This window comes from Moschus berezovskii, chromosome 8, assembly GCF_049115385.1.
Source record: "Moschus berezovskii isolate FMDL1 chromosome 8, NW_MosBer_1.0, whole genome shotgun sequence".
Lineage (NCBI taxonomy): Eukaryota > Metazoa > Chordata > Mammalia > Artiodactyla > Moschidae > Moschus > Moschus berezovskii.
Genome location: NC_142467.1, coordinates 70,056,639 through 70,078,603, shown reverse-complemented (window position 1 = coordinate 70,078,603; position 21,965 = coordinate 70,056,639). Strand labels below are relative to the sequence as shown.

Genomic DNA, 21,965 nt, shown 5'->3' with positions numbered 1-21,965 from the left:
TTGGTATACTTAAGAACATCACCTTACTATGGAGGAAAGAATGAAAAACATTGCTTTTGAGACAGTTTCCCAATTTTTTTGTTTCTTTCAAGTAAGAGGATAGAAGCATCCTTTCTTTGATAACATTAATTTTTTAAGTGTCCAGTGACATGTGAACCTGTTTTCAAGATTTTTCTCACAAAGTTTTGAAAAACTGTTTTCTAGGATCATGGTATAATGAGACATTTAAAAAACTGAAGTGTCTTGTAATTAAGAAGTTGTTGTACATTTATGATTTAATAAAGACTTCTAAAGGAAAAACAGCTATTCTCTTTCAGTGATGTTTTTGCGTTTTTATTCTTTATCTTTTAAGTAAATCTTCATTTTATGAGATCATTGACATACAGCACCACATGTTTAAACATGCAATACAATGATATGATTTATATGTATTGTAAATTGATTACTACAAAACTTCATAGCATTTATCTCACACTGTAACTTTTTTCTTATGATAATCCTTAACTTTCAGTGTAAGTATGGTCCTCATGTACATTACTTCTTTAGTGTTTATCTTAAAACTGAATTTTTTTTAATTGAAGTGTGATTGCTTTGGGCTCCAAAACCACTGCAGATGCTGATTGCAGCCAGGAAATTAAAAGACGCTTACTCCTTGGAAGGAAAGTTATGACCAACCTAGACAGCATATTAAAAAACAGAGACGTTACTTTGCCAACCAAGGTCCGTCTAGTCAAGGATATGGTTTTTCCCGTGGTCATGTATGGATGTGAGAGTTGGACTGTGAAGAAAGCTGATCGCCAAAAAATTGATGCTTTTGAACTGTGGTGCTGGAGAAGACTCTTGAGAGTCCCTTGGACTGCAAGGAGATCCAACCAGTCCATTCTAAAGGAGATCAATCCTGGGTGTTCATTGGAAGGACTGATGCTAGAGCTGAAACTGCAATACTTTGGCCACCTCATGCGACGAGTTGACTCACTGGAAAAGAGTCTGATGCTGGGAAGGATTGGGGGCGGCAGGAGAAGGGGATGACAGAGAATGAGATGGCTGGATGGCATCACCCACTCGATGGACATGAGTTTGAGTGAACTCCGGGAGTTGGTGATGGACAGGGAGGCCTGGCGTGCTGTGATTCATGGGGTCACAAAGAGTCGGACACAACTGAGCGACTGAACTGAACTGATGATTGCTTTACAGAATTTTTTACAGAAATTAACAGAATTTTCCATCAAACATTAACATGAATCAGCCATAAGTATACATATGTTCCCTGCCACTTGAACCTCCCTCCCATCTACCCCCACATCCCACTCCTTAAGGTTGATACAGAGACCCTGTTTGAGTTCCCTGAGTCATACAGAAAATTCCCCTTGGCTATCTAAAATTTACATATGGTAATGTATGTTTCCATGTTACTCTCTCCATACATCCCACGCTCTCCTCCCCCAACCTGTGTCCATAAGTCTGTTCCCTATGTCTGTTTCTTCATTGTTTACCTGCAAATAAATTATTAGTACCATCTTTTAGATTCCATATATATGCATTAATATATGATATTTATCTTTCTCTTTCTATATTACTTCACTGGTTAGAGCTGACTCAGATGAAATGCACTCCTTTTTATAGCCGAGGAATATTCCATTGTGTATCTGTACCACAGTTTCTTTATCCCTTCATCTGTCGATGGACATCTAGGCTGCTTCCATGTTCTAGCTATTGTAAACAGTGCTGCAATTAACGTTGTGGTACATGTGTCCTTTTCAATCTTGGCTTCCTCAGGTTGTAGGCCTAGTAGTGGGATTTCTGGGTGATATGGTGGCTTTATTCCTAGTGGAATCTCCATACTATCATCCATAGTGGCTGTATATATTTACATTTCTACCATGTGTCTTTTTCAATTTTGGTTTTCTCGGGTTATATGCCTAGTAGTGGGACTGCTGGGTCATATGGTGGTTTTGTTCCCAGTCATTTAAGGAATCTCCATACTATTCCATAGTGGCTGTATCAATTTACATTTCCACCAACAGTGAAAGAGGGTCAGTTGCTTCATTTGCTATTATTTCCTCCCATCATGAAGGTTGTCTTTTCACCTTGCTTATAGTTTCCTTTGCTGTCCAAAAGCTTTTAAGTTTAATTAGGTTTCACTTGTTTAATTTCCATTACTTGAGAAGATGGGTCATAGAGAGTCTTGCTTTGATTTATGAGTGTTCTGCCTATGTTTTCCCCTAATAGTTTTATAGTTTCTGGTCTTACATTTAGGCCTTTAATCCATTTTGAGTTTATCTTTGTGTATAAAGATGTTAGGTGTTAGGAAGTGTTCTAACTTCATTCTTTTACATGTACTTGTACAGTTTTCTCAGCACCACATATTGAAGGGGCGATCATTGCCCCATTGTATATTCATGCCCCCTTTGTCAAAAATAAGATACCCATAGGTGTGTGGGTTTATTTCTGGGCTCTCTGTTTCCATTAATCTATATTTCTATTTTTCTGCCAGTTATCCTACGAATTTGCTAAATTTATTGATTAGCTGTAGTAATTTTCTGATAGTAACCTTACGGTTTTCTATGTATAGTATCCTGTCCTCTGCAAACACTGAGAGCTTTAATTCTTTTCCAATCTGGATACCTTTTATTTCTTTTGCTGCTCTGATTCCCATAGCTAGGACTTCCAAAAACTGTGTTAATAATAGTGGTGAGAGTGGACACGTTTGTCTTGTTCCTGATCTTGGAGAGAATGTTTTCAGTTTTTAATCATTGAGAATAAAGATTGCTGCAGGCTTATCATATATCAGTTCAATTCAGTTGCTCAGTCAAGTCTGACTCTTTGCGACCGCATGGATTGCAGCACACCAGGCTTCTCTGTCCATCACAAACTCCCAGAGCTTACTCAAACTCATGCCCATCAAGTTAGTGATGCCATCCAACCATCTCATCCTCTGTCATCCCCTTCTCCTCCTGCCTTCAATCTTTCCCAGCATCAGGGTCTTTTCTTCACATCAGGTGGCCAAAGTATTGGAGTTTCAGCTTCAGCATCAGTCCTTCCAAGGAGTATTCAGGACTTATTTTCCTTTAGGATGCACTGATTGGATCTCCTTGCAGTCCAAAGGACTCTCAAGAGTCTCCTCCAACATCACAGTTCAAAAGCATCAACTCTTTGGCATACAGCTTTGTTTATAGTCTAACTCACATCCGTACATGACTACTGGAAAAACCATAGCTCTGACTAGATGGACCTTTGTTGGCAAAGTAATGTCTCTGCTTTTTAATATGCTGTCTAGATTGGTCATATCTTTTCTTCTAAGAAGTAAAGTCCATATATGATATGTTGAGGTAGGTTCCTTCTATGCCCATTTTTTGAAGAGTTTTTTTCATAAAAGCTCTTTTTATGAGTCAAAGGCTTTTCCTTCATCTATTATGATTTTCATATGATTTTTATCTTTCAATGTGTTAATACAGTGTATCACATTGATTTTATGTATATTGAAGAACACTTGCATCCCTGGAATAAACCCAACTTGATCATGGTGTATGAGCTTTTTAATGTGCTGTTGAATTTTTGTTTTCTACAATTTTGTTCAAGATTTTTGCATCTATGTTCATCAGTGATTTTGGCCTGTAGTTTTCTTTTTGTTGTTGTTGTCTTTTTCTAGTTTTGGTATCAGGGTAATGATGGCCTCATAGAATGAGTTTGGAAGTGTTCCTTCCTCTGCAACTTTTTGAAGTAGCTTTAGAAGGATAGACATTAGCTCTTCCCTAAATGTTTTTTAGAATTCACCTGTGAAGCCGTCTGGTCCTGGGCTTTTGTTTTTAAGATTTTTGATCACAGTTTTTTATTTCAAAGCTTGTAATTGAGTTTTTTATACTTTCTATTTCTTTCTGGTTCAGTTTTGGAAGATTGAACTTTTTAAAGAATCTGTCCATTTCTTCCAGATTATCCATTTGATTGCCATACAGTTGCTCATAGTAGCCTTTTATATACCTTTGTATTTCTGCATTGTCTGTTGTAACCTCTCCTTTTTCATTTATAATTTTGTTGATTTGATTCTTTTCTCATTTTTTCTTGATGAGTCCGGCTAAAAAGACTTGACAATTTTGTTTATCTTCTCAAAGAACCAGCTTTTAGTTTTATTAATTTTTCCTATTGTTTTTTTCATTTCTTTTTCATTTATTTCTGCTCTCATCTTTATGATTTCTTTCCTTCTGCTACCTTTGGGGTTTTGTTCTTTTTCCAGCTGTTTTAGGTGTAAAGTTAGGTTGTCTATTCAATGTTTTTCTTATTTCTTAAGGTAGTATTGTATTACTGAACTTCCCTCTTAGAACTGCTTTTGCTGCACCCCATAGGTTTTGAGTTATTGAGTTTTCATTGTCATTTGTTTCTGGAAATTTTCTTGATTTCCCTTTTTATTTCTTCAGTAACCTGTTGGTTATTTAGAAACATACTGTTTAATCCCCATGTGTTTGTGTTTTTTAGTCTTTTTGTTGTAGCTGATATCTAGTCTCATAGTGTTGTCATCAGGAAAGATGCTTGATACGATTTCAGTCTTCTTAAATTTACTGAAAGTTGATTTGTGACCCAAGATGTAGTCTATCTTGGAGAATGTTCCATGTGTACTTGAGAAAAAGATTTATTCTGCATTTGGATGCAATGTCCTGAAGATACCAATGAGATCCATCTGGTCTAATGCATCATTTAGGACTTGTACTTCCTTATTAGTTTTCTGTTTTGATGGTCTGTCCTTTGGTATAAGTGGGGTGTTAAAGTCTCCTACTATTGTGTTACTGTGAATTTCTCAATTTATGTCTGTTAGTGTTTCCCTTATCTATCGAGTTACCTCTATGTTGGGTGCCTAGATGTTTACAATTGTTATGTCTTCCTCTTGGATTGACCCCTTGATCATTACATAGTGTCCTTCCTTATCTCTTGTAGTATTCTTTATTTTAAGGTCTATTTTACCTGATATGAGGATTGCTGCTCCAGCTTTCTTTTGACTTTCACTTCCATGGAATATTTTTTCATCCTCTCATTTTCAGTCTATATGTGTCTTTAGGTATGAAGTGGGTTTCTTGCTGCTGCTGCTGCTAAGTCACTTCAGTTGTGTCCGACTCTGTGTGACCCCATAGACGGAAGCCCACAAGGCTCTCCCGTCCCTGAGATTCTCCAGGCAAGAACACTGGAGTGGGTTGCCATTTCCTTCTCCAATGTGTGAAAGTGAAAAGTGAAAGTGAAGTCGCTCAGTCGCATCCGACCCTTAGCGACCCCATGGACTTCAGCCCACCAGGCTCCTCCATCCATGGGATTTTCTAGGCAAGAGTACTGGAGTGGCTTGCCATTGCCTTCTCCGGGGTTTCTTGCAGACAGCACATATATGGGTGTTGTACCCATTCAACCAGTCTGTCAGTCTATGTCTTTTGGTTGAAGCATTTAATCCATCTATATTTAAAGTAATTATTCATATATATGTTCCTATTGCCATTTTCTTAATTGTTTGGGATTTGTTTTTGTAGATCTTTTCCTTCCCTTTTATTTCCTGACTATATAAGTCCCTATAATTTGAACGTTGGTGCATTTAATATTGTCCCAGAGGTCTCTGAAACTATTCTCAATTGTTTTCATTCTTTTTCCTTTATTCTGATCTTCAGCAGTTATTTCCATTATTCTACCTTCCAGCTCACTGATCCATTCTTCTGCTTCAGATATTGTGCTATTGATTCCTTCTAGAGTATTTTTAATTTCAGTAATTGTGTTGCTTGTCTCTGTATGTTTATTCTTTAATTCTTCTAGGCCTTGTTCATTGATTTTTTCATTTTCTACATTCTATTTTCAAGGTTTTGGATCATCTTTACTATCATTCTGAATTCTTTTTCAGATTGTTTGCCTATTTTCTCTTCATTTAATTGGACTTGGTGTTTTTAGGTTGTTCCTATTTGTGCAGTATTTCTCTGCTTTTCCATTTTTTTTTAAACTTGTTGTGTTTGAGGTCTCCTTTTCCCATGCTTCAAGGCTGAATTTTTTCTTCCTTGGTTTCTGACCAAATTAGTTTGGTCCAGTTGTGTAAGCTTTGTGTAGGGTGTGATTTCTGCTTGTATTCTGGTGGGTGGAGATGAGGTGTTTTCTGGTTTTTTTTTTTCCCTCCTCTGGTAGGCAGGGTTGAGTGAGGTGGTAATCCTGTCTGCTGATTAGTGGGTTTGTATATTTGGTCTTGTTTGTTGTTTGGGTGAGGGTGAAAAGGGTACTACTGGTAGTTGGATGATGCCAGGTCTTGTATACAAGTAGTTGCCTTTGTGGAATTCTCATTACTTGATAATGCCTAGGGTTAGGGTTTCTCTTACCTTGGGCGTGGGATATCTCTTCACAGCTGCTCCGAGAAAGCACAGTCACTGCACCTTACCTTGGATGAGGGGTATCTCCTCAAGGCCGCCCCTCCTGACCTTGAACGTGGAGTAGCTCCTCTCGGCCCTCCTGTGCCCGCGCTGCCACCGCCTATTGGATGTGGGGTAGCTGTTCACGGCCGCACCCCTTAGCGTGGTCGGTTGCGCCGGGGCCAGCGTCTCTTGCGCTCTGTGCCCATGGAAAAGAAATGTAAAAAAGAAAAATGGCTGTCTGAGGAGGACTTACAAATAGCTGTGAAAAGAAGAGAAGTGAAAAGCAAAAGAGAAAAGGAAAGATATAAGCATCTGAATGCAGAGTTCCAAAGAATAGCAAGGAGAGATAAGAAAGCCTTCCTCAGTGATCAAAGCAAAGAAATTGAGGAAAACAACAGAATAGGAAAAACAAGAGATGTCTTCAAGAAAATTAGAGATTCCAAGGGAACATTTCATGCAAAGATGGGCTCGATAAAGGACAGAAATAGTATGGACCTAACAGAAGCAGAAGATGTTAAGAAGAGGTGGCAAGAATACACAGAAGAACTATACAAAAAAGATCTTCACGACCAAGATAGTCACGATAACGTGATCACTGACCTAGGGCCAGACATCTTGGAATGTGAAGTCAAGTGGGCCTTAGAAAGCATCACTACGAACAAAGCTAGTGGAGGTGATGGAATTCCAGTTGAGCTATTTCAAATCTTGAAAGATGATGCTGTGAAAGTGCTGCACTCAATATGCCAGCAGATTTGGAAAACTCAGCAGTGGCCACAGGACTGGAAAAGGTCAGTCTTCATTCCAATCCCAAAGAAAGGCAATACCAAAGAATGCTCAAACTACCGCACAATTGCACTCATCTCACACGCTAGTAAAGTCATGCTCAAAATTCTCCAAGCCAGGCTTCAGCAATATGTGAACCGTGAACTCCCAGATGTTCAAGCAGGTTTTAGAAAAGGCAGAGGCACCAGAGATCAAATTGCCAACATCCGCTGGATCATGGAGAAAGCAAGAGAGTTCCAGAAAAACATCTATTTCTGCTTCATTGACTATGCCAAAGCCTTTGACTGTATCGATCACAATAAACTGTGGAACATTCTGAAAGAGATGGGAATCCCAGATCACCTGACCTGTCTCTTGAGAAACCTGTATGCAGGTCAGGAAGCAACAGTCAGAACTGGACATGGAACAACAGACTGGTTCCAAACAGGAAAAGGAGTGGGTCAAGGCTGTATATTATCACCCTGCTTATTTAACTTCTATGCGGAGTACATCATGAGGAACGCTGGGCTGGAAGAAGCACAAGCTGGAATCAAGATTGCCGGGAGAAATATCAATAACCTCAGATATGCAGATGACATTACCCTTATGGCAGAAAGTGAAGAGGAACTCAAAAGCCTCTTGATGAAAGTGAAAGAGGAGAGTGAAAAGGTTGGCTTGAACTCAACATTCAGAAAACAAAGAACATGGAATCTGGTTCCATCACTTCATGGAAAATAGATGGAGAAACAGTGGAAACAGTGTCAGACTTTATTTTTTTGGGCTCCAAAATCACCACAGATGCTGATTGCAGCCATGAAATTAAAAGACGCTTACTCCTTAGAAGGAAAGTTATGACCAACCTTGATAGTATATTAAAAATCAGAGACATTACTTTGCCAACAAAGGTCTGTCTAGTCAAGGATATGGTTTTTCCCGTGGTCATGTATGGATGTGAGAGTTGGACTGTGAAGAAAGCTGATCACCAAAGAATTGATGCTTTTGAACTGTGGTGTTGGAGAAGACTCTTGAGAGTCCCTTGGACTGCAAGGAGATCCAACCAGTCCATTCTAAAGGAGATCAATCCTGGGTGTTCATTGGAAGGACTGATGCTAAAGCTGAAACTCCAATACTTTGGCCACCTCATGCAACAAGTTGACTCACTGGAAAAGACTCTGATGCTGGGAAAGGTTGGGGGCGGGAGGAGAAGGGGACGACCGAGAATGAGATGGCTGGATGGCATCACCGACTCTGTGGACATGAGTTTGAGTGAACTCCAGGAGTTGGTGATGGACAGGGAGGCCTGGTGTACTGTGATTTATGGGGTCGCGGAGAGTCAGATACAACTGAGCGACTGAACTGAACTCCACTGAACTGAGGGTTAGGAGTTCTCTGGTAGTCTAGGGTCTTGAAGTCAGCACTCCCACTCCAAATGCTCAGGGCTTGATCTCTGGCTGGGAACAGAGATTCCACATGTGGTTTGTTATGGCATTAAATGGTATTAAAACAAATACACAAAAAAGAAAAATAAGCACCCCAGGCAAATGGCAATTACAAAATCAGGTACGTAATAACTAAAATAATGGAATATACACATGCATATACACCCATAAGCAGAACCAAAACAGTCCAAAAAAATTAAGCATAATAGATTGACCCCACAAACGAAACCAAAAATGAAATCCACCAGTTAAGAACAAAACTAACTAAAGTATAAACTGGAAAACAAAACTAAAGCAAAGTGCTAACTGGGGAATAAATCAACAAAAACAAAACAAACTAACAAGCATGGTGAGAAAAAGAAAGAATAGAAATGCAAAGTTAAATACAGGTAGATAGAGAAGATTTATGTATATTAAAGATTAACTGCAACAGGAAAAGCAGTGGGAAAAGCAAAGGAATAAATGTAGGAAAATAATAATAAATTTAAAAGTTTTAATTAAAATTAAAAGAAAGGGGGGGAAAAGGAAAAAGAAAGAAAAATGAATAAAAGAAGGAAAACCCCACAGAACCACGAAAGGCTGATATTGAGGCAGAAACATATAACAGAAATAAAATGTGTGATTTAAAAAAAAAATTCTCATAAGTGTAAATAGATTTAATAGTACTATTGAAATTGACAACTACGACAAAGGGGGGACGAGAAGGGAAAAAGTAAAAATAAATCCAGAAGAAACTACAGTAAAAGTCAAACTATAAGAATAATAAATGTTTCTCTTGAGTCTCTCCTATCAGTGTCCTTTCCCTTGCTGGGAGTCACAGTCCACCTTGCCTCCCTAGATGCACTCCAACACTGTGCTGGTCTCTGGACCTGCTGTGGGGCAGCTCAGACTCTAATCTTGTCCTACTCCTGAGTGTTTTTGCCTCCAATGTCCAGGGCTGTCAGAACTAGCTGGTGCATTTTTTTGTTTTTGTTTTCTTTTTGAGAACTCTCAAAGTTTTTTTTTTAATATATTCCATAGACACAGAGTCGGCCTAGTTGATCGTGTAGATTTAATCTACAGCTTGTATAGCTGATGGGAAGGTTTTGGGTCTTATTCCTTAGCCACACTATCCCTGGGTTTCAATTGTGGTTTTATCTCCACCTCTGCCTGTGGGTTGTCCACAGGAGTTTGCTCCTGAAGTGCCCAGGAGTACTTGGGCTTGCTCCATTGAGTGCCAGATGTGGACATGGTGCAGCCACTTGGGTCACAGGGGCCCTAGAAGCACCAGGTACTCAGGGGAGCTGGTGGCTAGGACAGCAGGAAATATGTTGTTCTAAAAGAGTGGCAACCCACTCCAGTACTCTGGCCTGAAGAATCCCCAGACCGAGAAGCCTGGAAGGCCACAGTCCACTGAGTCCACTGAGGCAACCCACATGCACAGATGCAGGACTTTTTCTAGCCTGTGGCAGTTCTGCCCCAGTGAGGATTGAGTGTGAAGGTGGCACAGCTGCTTGGCAGTGCCAAGTGTGCAGGGACAGACTGCCTCAGCTACAGCTATGGCCCTTTCAGTCTTTTTCTAACCTCTGGCATCTAGCAATCAAAAGTTCGCTTTGGCTAGTGCTTCTCTGTTGCTCTTCCTATTCATGCACTTAGAGGTCTCCCCTGCCTGGGGTCCTCTGTTGCTTGGGGCATCAGGCACATAAAGGGCTCCTCTGGCTGGGATCCTTCTTTGTGATTCCATGCCTCAAGCACTTGAAAGGCCAGCATCTCTATTGTTCACCTGCTGGTGCTGGTCCTAGTGTGTGAGGAGAGAGAGGCCACCATGATGGCTCCATCCCCTACATGTGACTCAGCAGTATCTGCTTGCTTCCTTGGCTGCCTGACTTTTCTCCACAGGCATGTCTCACCACAATCTCCTCCCTCATGTCCCCTCAGGCTGTCTCCCTGAAGTCAACAGCAAGCTTTGCCTTGGGATTGCTCCACAATCCCTACACTTCAGCTCCCATCCACTGTGCCTTCTAGGGGAACTGCAACGCTGTCTGGGGTACAAGTGGCTGCAGAAAGGAATGCCTGTGTGATTCTCATTCCATTTAGGCTGTCACAGATCAGCTGCTTCACTCTCAGCCTCAAATGTTTCTCCTAAGTCACAAATAAATACCCTGAGATCAGAGCCCTGCTTCAGTTCTCCCACCCACTGAGGGCAAGTCCAGTCTTACTCTCCTATTTTTCCTCCTTGTTCCTTCATCCTAGCAAGTTTTGCATGGTTCTATATATTCTTTTCCAGTGGTCAGGTACTCCTACCTGCTCTCAGCTGGTGGTCTGCAATCTTCTATGTCTGAAGGTGTATTCCTGATGTAGCCATGGAGAGAGATATACTCCATGTCCACCTACTCCTCTGCCATTTTCTTCCTCATGTTTGTATTTCTTGACAACCTTCATCCTCAGTCTCCTCCCACCAGTTCTCTGCCTTTAGTAACCACAAATATATTTGTCTTGTTTCCAATGTGTCCTAAAGCAACAGTTGCCCTGAGTCCACAGAGCTGTAGCCTTGGGGATGGCTGTGTTCTTTTCCACTGCCTTGAGCTATGCTCAGTGAAGGTGGGGGAGAGCCTGAAATTCTCCTGATGGGAGTCTGAAAGATAAAGCTTGAGAAGAGGGGTTTGAGAGGTCCAGGAATGGATGTCACCAAAACGATTATGCATGGCCATGCATAGGCAAGGCCTTACCAATTAAAATCTCAAAATGCTTCCAATCTGAGTGGGTAAACAGTCACTGAGCTGAGGTCACCCCAAGTACCCCTGCCATAACCAGGAGCTAAAGGGCTTTTATCTGGCATTTTGAACTTCATCTCCTAGAAAACTTTGTAAAAGCAATTCAGTTAAAAAATATTTTCTAATTTTCTTTATTATGGCTACTTAGATACACCTATCATTTAAAAGTGGACATTTAATTTCCAAACATACAGGGTTTTTAAAGTATCTTTATTAATTTCTTATTTAAATGCTTTCTTCTATGCAAGTACCCTCTGTGATTCTTTTCAGTCTTCTAACTTTTTTGAGGCTTTCGATGGCTAAGTCAAAGATCCTTCTTGGTAAATGCCACATTGCACTTGTGGAACTATATGTAACTTTGTTCTGTATTTTCCAAGTCTCATGTAAATGTGTTTTCATGCTATTAAAACTTTTTAAAAAATTTTAAAAAGAAAGGGGAAGATGGATAATTTGACACTTCTAAACTAAAAGCTTCCTTTCCTGGTGGCTGCAAATGTTATGGAGATGCATAACAGGCTGGCCTCTGTCCGGGAAGACTTTAAGCACGTGAGGATAAATCCTTGTTCCTGGAAGCCCAGGTCATACACGACATAGCACAACAATAAAATACAGGAAAGTCTACAAGACTGTACTTTCACTCCAAACAGAAATAGAGTACCAGGTCCTAGGACTCATCCAAGGCCAAGAGGAGGAAGTGATGTCTGAAGGATTTCTCCTGGAGGACTGTGACACTCCTGAGAGCAGGGGCAACATAGAGCATATTACATAAGTTTTTTGGGTAAAACTGAGGCAGAGGAGGGACAAGTTATTCCATGTATCAGCTTTTAATTGCCAAACTCATGTCCATGAGTTTAAAGTATACTGATAGTCAAAAAGAAGCAAGAATTTGTAATGCAGATCTACATTACTAGTCAAATATAATAATGCATGCTAACTTACTCAAAACAAAATAAATAAGAAATACTTATTATAATTATAATCGATGCATAATAATATTTTGTTGTACTTGCTTTATCACATAACTAGCAATGAGGCCATTATGACTAAATCAGAGAGAGAGCAAGGGAGAGAGAGGAGATGAGATTTGAGAAAATCAGCAGGGTCTACACTAGGGAGAGCCTTGGTGGAAGCTGATTTTTTTAAACTGTAGTAAAATACAGGTCAGACTTCCCTGGTGGCTCAGTGGTAAAAAAAAAATCTGCCTGTCAATGCAGGAGACAAGGGTTCTATCCCTGGGTCAAGGTAATCCCCTGGAGAAATAAATGACAACAGACTCCAGTGTCCTTGCCAGGGGAAATCCCATGGACAGAGGAGAGTGGCAGGTTATAGTCCATGAGGTCCCAAGAGTTAGACATGACATAGCAACTAAAAAAACAAACAAAATACAAGTCACATAAAACTTATCAGAACAATTTTTAAGTGTACAGTACAGTAGTGTTAGGTATATACATAGTTACACAACAAGTCTTTAGAATTTGCAAAACTAAAATTCTATGTACATTAACCGATAGCTCTCCATGTACATCTACCCCAGATGTTGGCAACTACCATTCTACTTTCTGTCTTTAAATACTTGACTATTCTGTGCAAGTAATATGAGCAAAATTATCCTGTATTTGTTATTTGGTGACTGGACTATTTCATTTAGCATAATGTCCTCAGGTTTCACCCATGTCTGAGTTTCCTTGAGAGGCTGAATGACATTCCCCTGTGTGGATGTACTACATTTGGCTTATCACTCATTCAGTTCAGTTTAGTCGCTCAGTCACATCCAACTCTTTGTGACCCCATGAACTGCAGCACGCCAGGCCTCTCTGTCCATCACCAACTCCAAGAGTTTACCCAAACTCATGTCTATTGAGTCAATGATGCCATCCAACCATCTCATCCTCTGTCATCCCCTTCTCCTCCTGCCTTCAATCTTTCCCAGCATCAGGGTCTTTTCAAATGAGTCAGCTCTTCGCATCAGGTGGCCAAAATATTGGAGTTTCAGCTTCAACGTCAGTCCTTCCGATGAACACCTAGGACTGATTTCCTTTAGGATGGACTGGTTGGATCTCCTTGCAGTCCAAGGGATTCTCAAGAATCTTCAACACCACAGTTCAAAAACCATCAATTCTTCGGCGCTCTGCTTTCTTTATAGTCCAACTCTCACATCCATACATGACTACTGGAAAAACCATAGCCTTGACTAGACAGACCTTTGTTGACAAAGTAATGTCTCTGCTTTTTAATATGCTGCTTAGTTTGGTCATAACTTTCCTTCCAAAGAGTAAGTGTCTTTTAATTTCATGGCTGCAGTCACCATCTGCAGTGACTTTGGAACCCAAAAAGATAAAGTTGGCCACTGTTCCCACTGTTTCCCCATCTATTTGCCATGAAGTGATGGGACTGGATGCCGTGATCTTAGTTTTCTGAATGTTGAGCTTTAAGTCAGCTTTTTCACTCTCCTCTTTCACTTTCATCAAGAGGCTCTTTAGTTCTTCTTCACTCATTAGAATTTCAGTTTTTACATAGATCAGGCAATGTGCTAGGTGCTAGCGGTCTGGCAGGACAAAGATAAACTAAATTGTCCCATTCCCTGACCTCATGGAAGAAATGGGGATGAATAATAAATGTTCATATAGAGGGTAACCAGGGCTATGATGTGTTAAGCAGCATTTGGTATTGTGGGTACCAGAAGTGGTCCTTGACCTCGTGTGGCAGAGTTCCTAGCTGAGCAGGCATCTAAGCAAGGACCTTAAGGATGATTAGGAAATTACTCAGATAAGGAGAGAAGAGGAGAAACATCCAGACAGAAGTGACTGCATGTGCAGAGATCCCAGGATGGAGAAACTGTAAGTGGTTCAACAAGGCTGGAAATGAAGTGTGCGGTGATGACTCCATTTGTCAAGTGATCTGCATCCCCCAAAGATCAACCACTCCTCCCCTGGGCCAGTGAGGGTGAAAAGGCATATAGCAAGCAAAAATGGAGGCAAAATGTGTGGGGCAAAACTGTGTGGACAAAAATGTAATGAGGGTCTCTTGTTGGGAACATGTTGGAGAGGTGGGTATAGAATGGTCATTTCTAATCAAAAGGTAAGGAGTTCCTTTATAATAGAGATGACATTTCAGTCTGAATAGAAGATGAATAAATGCTCACCTGGTACAGAGAGAATGGCATCTATAAAGGAGCCCCACGTGGACAAAGAAGTGTGGGGTTTAGAAGTCTGGGGTTCTTTCACCTCTCCTTAATATGTGCCTTTTTTGTTTCCAGGTTTTAATGGACACGGTCTGAATGAGCCTCTTACAAGTAAATATCTTTGTATCCATCTTTCATTTCAGCCTCCATGGGTCTTTTGCCAAGCTTTTCTTTTCACTCAGAAAGGGAGCTTTCCCCAAACTCGGACTTGTCTCCTGAGTGGAGCCAAGATGTCAGTGGGAGGAAAAGCGCTGAGCCTTTGGTCTTTTTTTGCACCTGCAGCAATGGTCTGGCTTGTAAAATTTTTATTTTCTGTATTTTTCTGGGTTAGAAGGGTATATTTGAGCAATAATCTCCTACAGAAATGAGTTGAAGTTTGATAATGAGCTTGTAATTCATGACTCCTACTAACAAAATTTCCTATGGGTGCTGCAGAAGTATCAAGGTAAAGATGTAAACACTGGTGACTATTCACTATTAATGGTGAAATTTGCATTTTTTTATTCAGCGCCTCCCTAATGTATTTTTCCATCCATTTTTCTATCCTACCAGTTATCTGTTCTCTCAAATACAAATCTCCCTCCCTCCATTCCTTCTTTTCTTCTTCCTTCATTTCTTTCATCCATCCAAATAGCCGTTCACTTGTTTGTCCTTCTTTTGTTCTGTACTTCCATTCATCTCTCAACTTTTCTTCCTGGTATTTATTCTTCTTGCCTCCTCTTTGACTCTCCTTATGTCCACTCTTCCTTCATCCATCCATGTTTATCCCATCTGTCCATATTTCTCTTTCTCCATCTATCTGTCCTTTTTGTTTAGTCTCTTTTCTGTTTACCCACTCACACTCTCTTGGATTCATTTCATTCATTGTGTGAGTAGGAGGCTTGTTCTACTCACAAAATCACTCCTATTCACACAATAACTCCTTCCCTCACTCTGATTAGTGGTACACTTTAAATGGTTGTCCTTGGACAAATTTCTGGAACTCAGGTAAGCCTGGGGGGCTTTCTTCCATTCTATGGGGGACTTAGTTTTTCAGTTTGATGAAATGAAATCTTTTTTTTTTCTTTTGGAATTTGGTTCATTTAGTACCATATTTAAGAAGTCAAAAGGTCATGAAGATTTACTCATATATTTTTTTCCCAAGGGCTTTATATTTTTATCATTGAATTTAGGTCTTTATTTTCAGTTAATTTTGTGTAAGTTGTGAGTTGGGGGACCAACTTCATTTTTTTTTGTTTATTTGTTTGTTTTACATATGGATACCTACTTGTTGCAGTGCTTTTTGTTAAATAGTCTATTCTTTCCCTGCTGTCTTGGAACTTCTATTGAAAATAAATTGCCTATAAATGTGTGTTTGTTTCTAGACAAAAAATCCTACTCCATTGATCTAAATGTCTACCTTCATGCAAGTGGGTTGAGAAGACCCCCTGGAGAAGGGAAAGGCTACCTTCTCCAGTATTGTGGCCTGGAGAATTCCATGGACTGTATAGTCCATGGGGTCGCTAAGAGTCAGACATGGCTGAGCGACTTTCACTTCACTTTATGCAAGTGGAATGCTCTTTTGATATCTGTAGCTTAGTAGCAATTTTCATAATTGGGAAGTAGAATTTTCCAAGTTTATTATTTCTGCTTATTGGTTTGGCTTTTCAAAGTACTTTGCAATGCTATATGAATTTTAGGATCAGCTTCCAAATTTCTATAGAAGAGCCAGCTGCAATTTTGACAAAGATTGTATTTAATCTGTGATTGAACCCGGGTCTCCTGCATTGCAGGCAGATGCTTTACCCTCTGAGCCACCAGGGAAGCCCAAATTAAGTTAAGCAGGGTTTCCATCCTAATAATATTAAATCCTTGATTTATGAATATGAGATGCATTTCTGTTTATTTAGGTCTTTCTAAAATTTTTCAACAAAGTTTTGTAGTTTTCAGTTTATGAATCTTAACAGTAGTTTTGTTCAGTTTCTCCCCAAATGCTTGATATTTTATTCTTTGAATAATCATTTTTTAAATTTCATTTTCAGAATGTTAATACCTGGCATTTTGAAATACAATGTCTGCATATTTGTCTTATATTGTACTGAACTAATAGAATTTAGTAGTGTTTGTTTATATTTCTTAGAATTTTTAATATACAATATCTTATCATTTGTGAATAGAAAGAGATTAAGTACCAGAATACCTTATCTGTCTCCTGAGAAATCTGTTTGTGGGTCAACAAGCAATAGTTAGAACCAGACACAGTACAAAGGACTGGTTCAAAATTGGGGAAGGAGTACAACAAGGCTATATATTATCACTCTGCTTATTTAACTTACATACAGAGAACATCATGTGAAATGCTAAGATGGATGAATCACAGGATGGAATCAAGATTCCTGGGAGAAATGTCAACAACCTCAGATATGCAGATGATACTACTCTAATAACAGAAAGAAGAGAGGAACTAAAGAGCACTTTGATGAGGGTGAAAGGGCAGAATGAAAAAGCTGGCTTGAAACTCAACATTAAAAATAAAGAAACCTAAGGTCATGGCACCAATTCCTATCACTCCATGGCAAATAGAAAGGGAAATAGTGGAAGCAATGACAGATTTCATTTTCTCGGGCTTCAAAATAACTACAGATTGTGACTGCAGCCATGAAGTTAAAAGATGCTTGCTCCTTGGAAGGAAAGCTATGACAAAACTAAACAACGTTTTAAAAAGCAGAGACATCACTTTACCGAAAAAGGTGTATATGTCAAAGTTATGGTTTTTCCAGTAGTCATGTATGGATGTGAGGGTTGGACTGTAAAGAGGGCTAGGCACCAAAGAACTGATGTTTTTGAACTGTGGTGTTGGAGAAGATTCTTGAGAATCATTTGATCATCAAGGAGATGAAACCAATCAATCTTAAAAGAAAATCAACCCTGTATATTCTTTGGAAGGACTGATGCTAAAGCTGAAGTTCCAGTACACTGGCCACCTGATGTGAAAAGCTGATTCACTGGAAAACACCAAGATGCTGAGTTTGAGCAAATTCTGGGAGATAGTGGAAGACAGAGGAGCCTGTCATGCTGCAGTCTATGGGGTCACAGCAATTACAATTATTGCACAAACTACATTTACAGTTCAAATTCCTTCGAGGTAGGATCCACGCATTACTCAGATTTTAAACTAATTTCATCTATTTTTAAAAAATTATAATATAGTATAAAAAATGTTTAAGAAAAACATTTCCATGAGTAAGACATCATGCTGTGTGATCATTAGCTCTGGACCTAAAGAAAGGCCAATTCTTGGGCAAGATACATTGTTGCACAAGGCTTAAGGAAAGCATGAGGGAGAATGCTCACCTCCTACTGGAAGGGCCCTGGACTGCCTATCAACTCTCTCAGGGATGAATATGGGATGATACACCATGGCATGAAAATCTGAAGAATAATATTGGCATAAGACTATACATTTCTGATATGTACAATGAAGGAAAATAAACCATTAGTACATAAATGTCTTCCTTTACAGTATTGTGACAGATCCCATGTTTAACATTTTCTTTAGAGCCCCTGTGACATCCTTATTCCTAAGACTATAGATTAAAGGGTTAAGAACAGGAGTGAGTATGGTGTAAAATACAGACACAATCATATCCTTCTCAGCGGTGTGGTAGGAGCTGGGGAGCATGTAGGTATAGACTGCAGCTCCATAGAACAGGATGACCACAGTCATGTGGGAAGAACAAGTAGTGAAAGCCTTCTTCCTGCCCTCTGCTGAATTCATCCTGTGGATGGTGAGGAGGATGAATGAATAAGAGCTTGAAATGACTGTCACAGGGATGAGGAGCATGAGGACACAGCACAGGTACATGAGCGTCTCATACAGGGAAGTGTCTGAGCAGGAAAGCTTCATTACAGCAGGGACCTCACAGAAGAAGTGATGGATCTCCCTGGTTTTGCAGAAGGGGAAGGTCATGGTGACTGGTGTGAGCATAAAGCCATCCACTGATCCCAGGAACCAGCAGCCAGACACCAAGAGGTGACACACTGTATGGTTCATGAGAATAGAATAACGGAGTGGATGACAGATGGCCACATAGCGATCATAGGCCATGGCAGCCAGAAGAAAAAATTCTGAACCTACTAGAGTCAAATAGAGAAACATCTGCATTCCACATTCAGGAGCTGAAATCTCATTCACACCCATGACCTGGTCCATGAGCATCTTCGGCACAGTGACAGAAATGTACATCACATCCATGAGAGACAACTGGCTAACAAAAAAGTACATGGGGGTTTGGAGATGGGCATTAGAATGGATCAGAAAGATCAGGATGCTATTACCAGACAAGGCCATCAGGAAAATCACAAAAATGACCACACAAAGGAGAGCTGGGTGCTTGGATTGACTGAAGAGTCCCACGAGGATGAAATCCAACTGTCCAGTATAGTTGGCCACCCAGGTGGAGTTGTCCATGAAGTTTCACCTAGATAAACAAAGAGAGCTTTGTAATTAATAGATTGCTCATGCAATATGACCACCTGATACTAATGTTTAGTGTGTTTCTGCTGCATGTCTGTTTGTGTTTTTGTCTGTGTGTGCGTGCATGCACAGCCATGTATGCAATCCAGGTGTGCTAATAAGAGGAAATGTTATGGGGTTGTAGATTTGAGGATTATAAGATACCTGCAATTCAATACATTCTTTGAAAGAGAAGGAATTCACAACTTGTCTTTCAGTGAACATATTGTGGGTTAAAACAATCAGTTACTAATAATAAGTTTGCCAAACTCTACATAAATATATATTTAAGCAAATAAGAGTATATAAATATAACTTATATTTCCAGTTTTAGCTGTGGATAAGCAGAGTTTCATAGAGAATCCCGTCTCTGTTTTATCTAGTACATGCTTCTGCAACTTCATCTCCTTATAGTTCCTACCATTTGTTTCAAATATCAGGGAAAACAACTATTCAAAAGGGAGGCCAATTTTCTTCTTACTTTTCTCTACCAAATTGCCTGAGTTCAAAATCAACCAAATGGTGCTTATTAAACTTGAGTAATTTTAACAGTAGTAGTAGAGTAGTAACAAATCTTAATCTGACAGCTTCTAAGCAATTGTTTTATTGCATTACTGTGTTTTTTGTCCCCAAGAGCCTATGCAGTATTAACTCATCTTATTTTCTCCTTTTATAAGTTAAATAATTCAAGTTCCTGGGGCATCTGCCTAGACTTGTGTCTCAGCTCAGGAGTTGGGACACAGAGTCTGTAATACTGCATAAATACTGTAGAACAGGGAGGCCTGGCGTGCTGTGATTCATGGGGTCACGGAGAGTCGGACACGACTGAGCGACTGATCTGATCTGATCTGACTGTAGAACCCACTGTTCCCTCCACAGTCTACAATTTGGATATTAGCTACCAACTGTAGATTTATTCTAGGAACCAGATATGATTGAGACATTTATTTCAATGTTCTAACATCCACAAATAACACCCATACCAAGTAAAACTAGTCCCTTTTCTATTAATTTCAGTCTCCAGAAAAGAAATTACAATAATGTAGGAGGGTGTGTATTCTTTTGTCTATATATAACTGGAAATCAAAACTTGTATACTAATATGTTGCAGTAAATAAATGTAATATAAAAGATTAAAGAAAAAAAAACATTTTCTTCTCTCCAGAGAAATAGATGATAGTGAAAAAATTTAGAAATAAGTTCAAACATTAACAGAATGTGACAGAAACCCAAGTAAAAATAATTATAGTTACCCTTTTGATTCTTTTTTCCTGTCTTCCTAGCTGATTGACCCCAAAATCAGATGATGCCAAAAGCCTCATCTAGATGGACTAATGGAGAGGGGCCACAATTAACTATATAAAGAGAAACAGGAGAGTGACATCATCCCTGATTTTACTATGCCTGTTAAGGGAGTTGAAGATGGTCTTCTGTAGATAAATTCCCTCTGGGACATTGTAGAATAATGAAATCAAAGAGACTTAAAAGTAACAGATATCTGTACTGCACTTTTCTGATTTTTTCTCATTTTTAGCCACATTTTATTATTAAAGTAGAACTCTTAACCAATATTAACAATAATCTTAAATCTTTACCCATCATCAATAAATTCTTCTCTATGAAATAGATATTAGCTTATATATATAATATAAGCCTTCAGTTCAGTTCAGTCGCTCAGTCGTGTCCGACTCTCCGCGACCCCATGAATCACAGCACGCCAGGCCTCCCTGTCCATCACCAACTCCCAGAGCTCACTCAAACTCATGTCCACAGAGTCGGTGATGCCTTCCAGCCTTAGCCTTTTCAAATTAAAAGTGTTTCATGTATATTTAAATATATATATATATATCCCCATGTAATCTGGTAATCTTCAAGAATATTTTGTGAAGTATTGGTGCTTGTCTTATCTTTCACAGATATAGACCCTGAAACTCACAATCTAATTGATATGTCAAAAAGAGTGCCAATAATCAGTAATGTAGTTGAGACAAATTTGAGAGGGTCTCCTTTACATCTTCATCTGGATCACTCTTCATTATTAATGCTTTGCTGATTGTGCTCTTTCTTTTGTTACTCAGCTGCAATCTGTGTTGCATTGCATTTTAGGGCATTTTATTTTTAATTGAAATGTCAACATCTTGTTTATAGAAAAATATTTTTTAAAAAACAGAAAACATTACAAATAAAATATTTTAAAGGGGCTATAATCTAATCTATCAGACAAACATCATGTCTTAACAGTTTTATTTCACCTTGAGACTACAAATACCTACAAATTGCATATCACACACCAGGTAGTTGGGATAAACAAAGCAACAAGAAGCAACCCCACCACCATGAATCTTGCAGGCAAATTCTTCTGAACCTTTTTCTATATGTGTGCTCTCAAACTATGTTGATTATTTTTCCATGCCATCTTTTGTCCATGACATCCTTGTCTAGAGAATGATTCCTGTTTAAAAGGCCTACACCTGGGGGCTGGAGCCTCCCATGTCCTCCAGTGTTTCAGCCTGCAAATGGTTTGTTCTAACCACTTTGTCACATGGTTTCCCAAAAGACTCTGGGGGTGCAAGCCCTGGGAGGCTCTAGATAGTGAGAAAAAGGAAGAAACTGCATCTTTTTTCTTGTTGCTGATGAATATCTCTGGCAGCAGCTGTAAGCTATTGAGAACCATGCAGGAATTGGAGGTTCCAGTACCCCAAAGGCAATTTCAGTGTCATTGGTGGGACGCAGGACTCTGGGCTGCAACAGGGAAGGGTCTCCTCAGTAACCCTAGAATGCACCATCTCCATCAGCTCCATAGTGTGGGGAATGTGGGGCTCCAGTGTTTGGCAAAGACTTGACATTTCCTTCACTTTCTCCCCAGCTTTCACTCCAGCCCATTGACATCCAAATAACCAATCCCCTGAAGTAAATTTCTTCATTTCAAAGTGTAAAAAATGGGACTGGATATTAAATAATGAGGTTAATGTT

General features: G+C 39.5%; 1 protein-coding gene across 1 annotated transcript; it reads right to left on the bottom strand.

Moving 5' to 3' along the window:
- Positions 1-17,993: 17,993 nt before the first annotated feature.
- LOC129558577 (olfactory receptor 2T29-like) lies at positions 17,994-18,947 on the bottom strand. The gene has a single exon (XM_055429850.2). The coding sequence runs from the start codon at positions 18,945-18,947 to the stop codon at positions 17,994-17,996; it is 954 nt and encodes a 317-aa protein (XP_055285825.2).
- Positions 18,948-21,965: the final 3,018 nt, after the last annotated feature.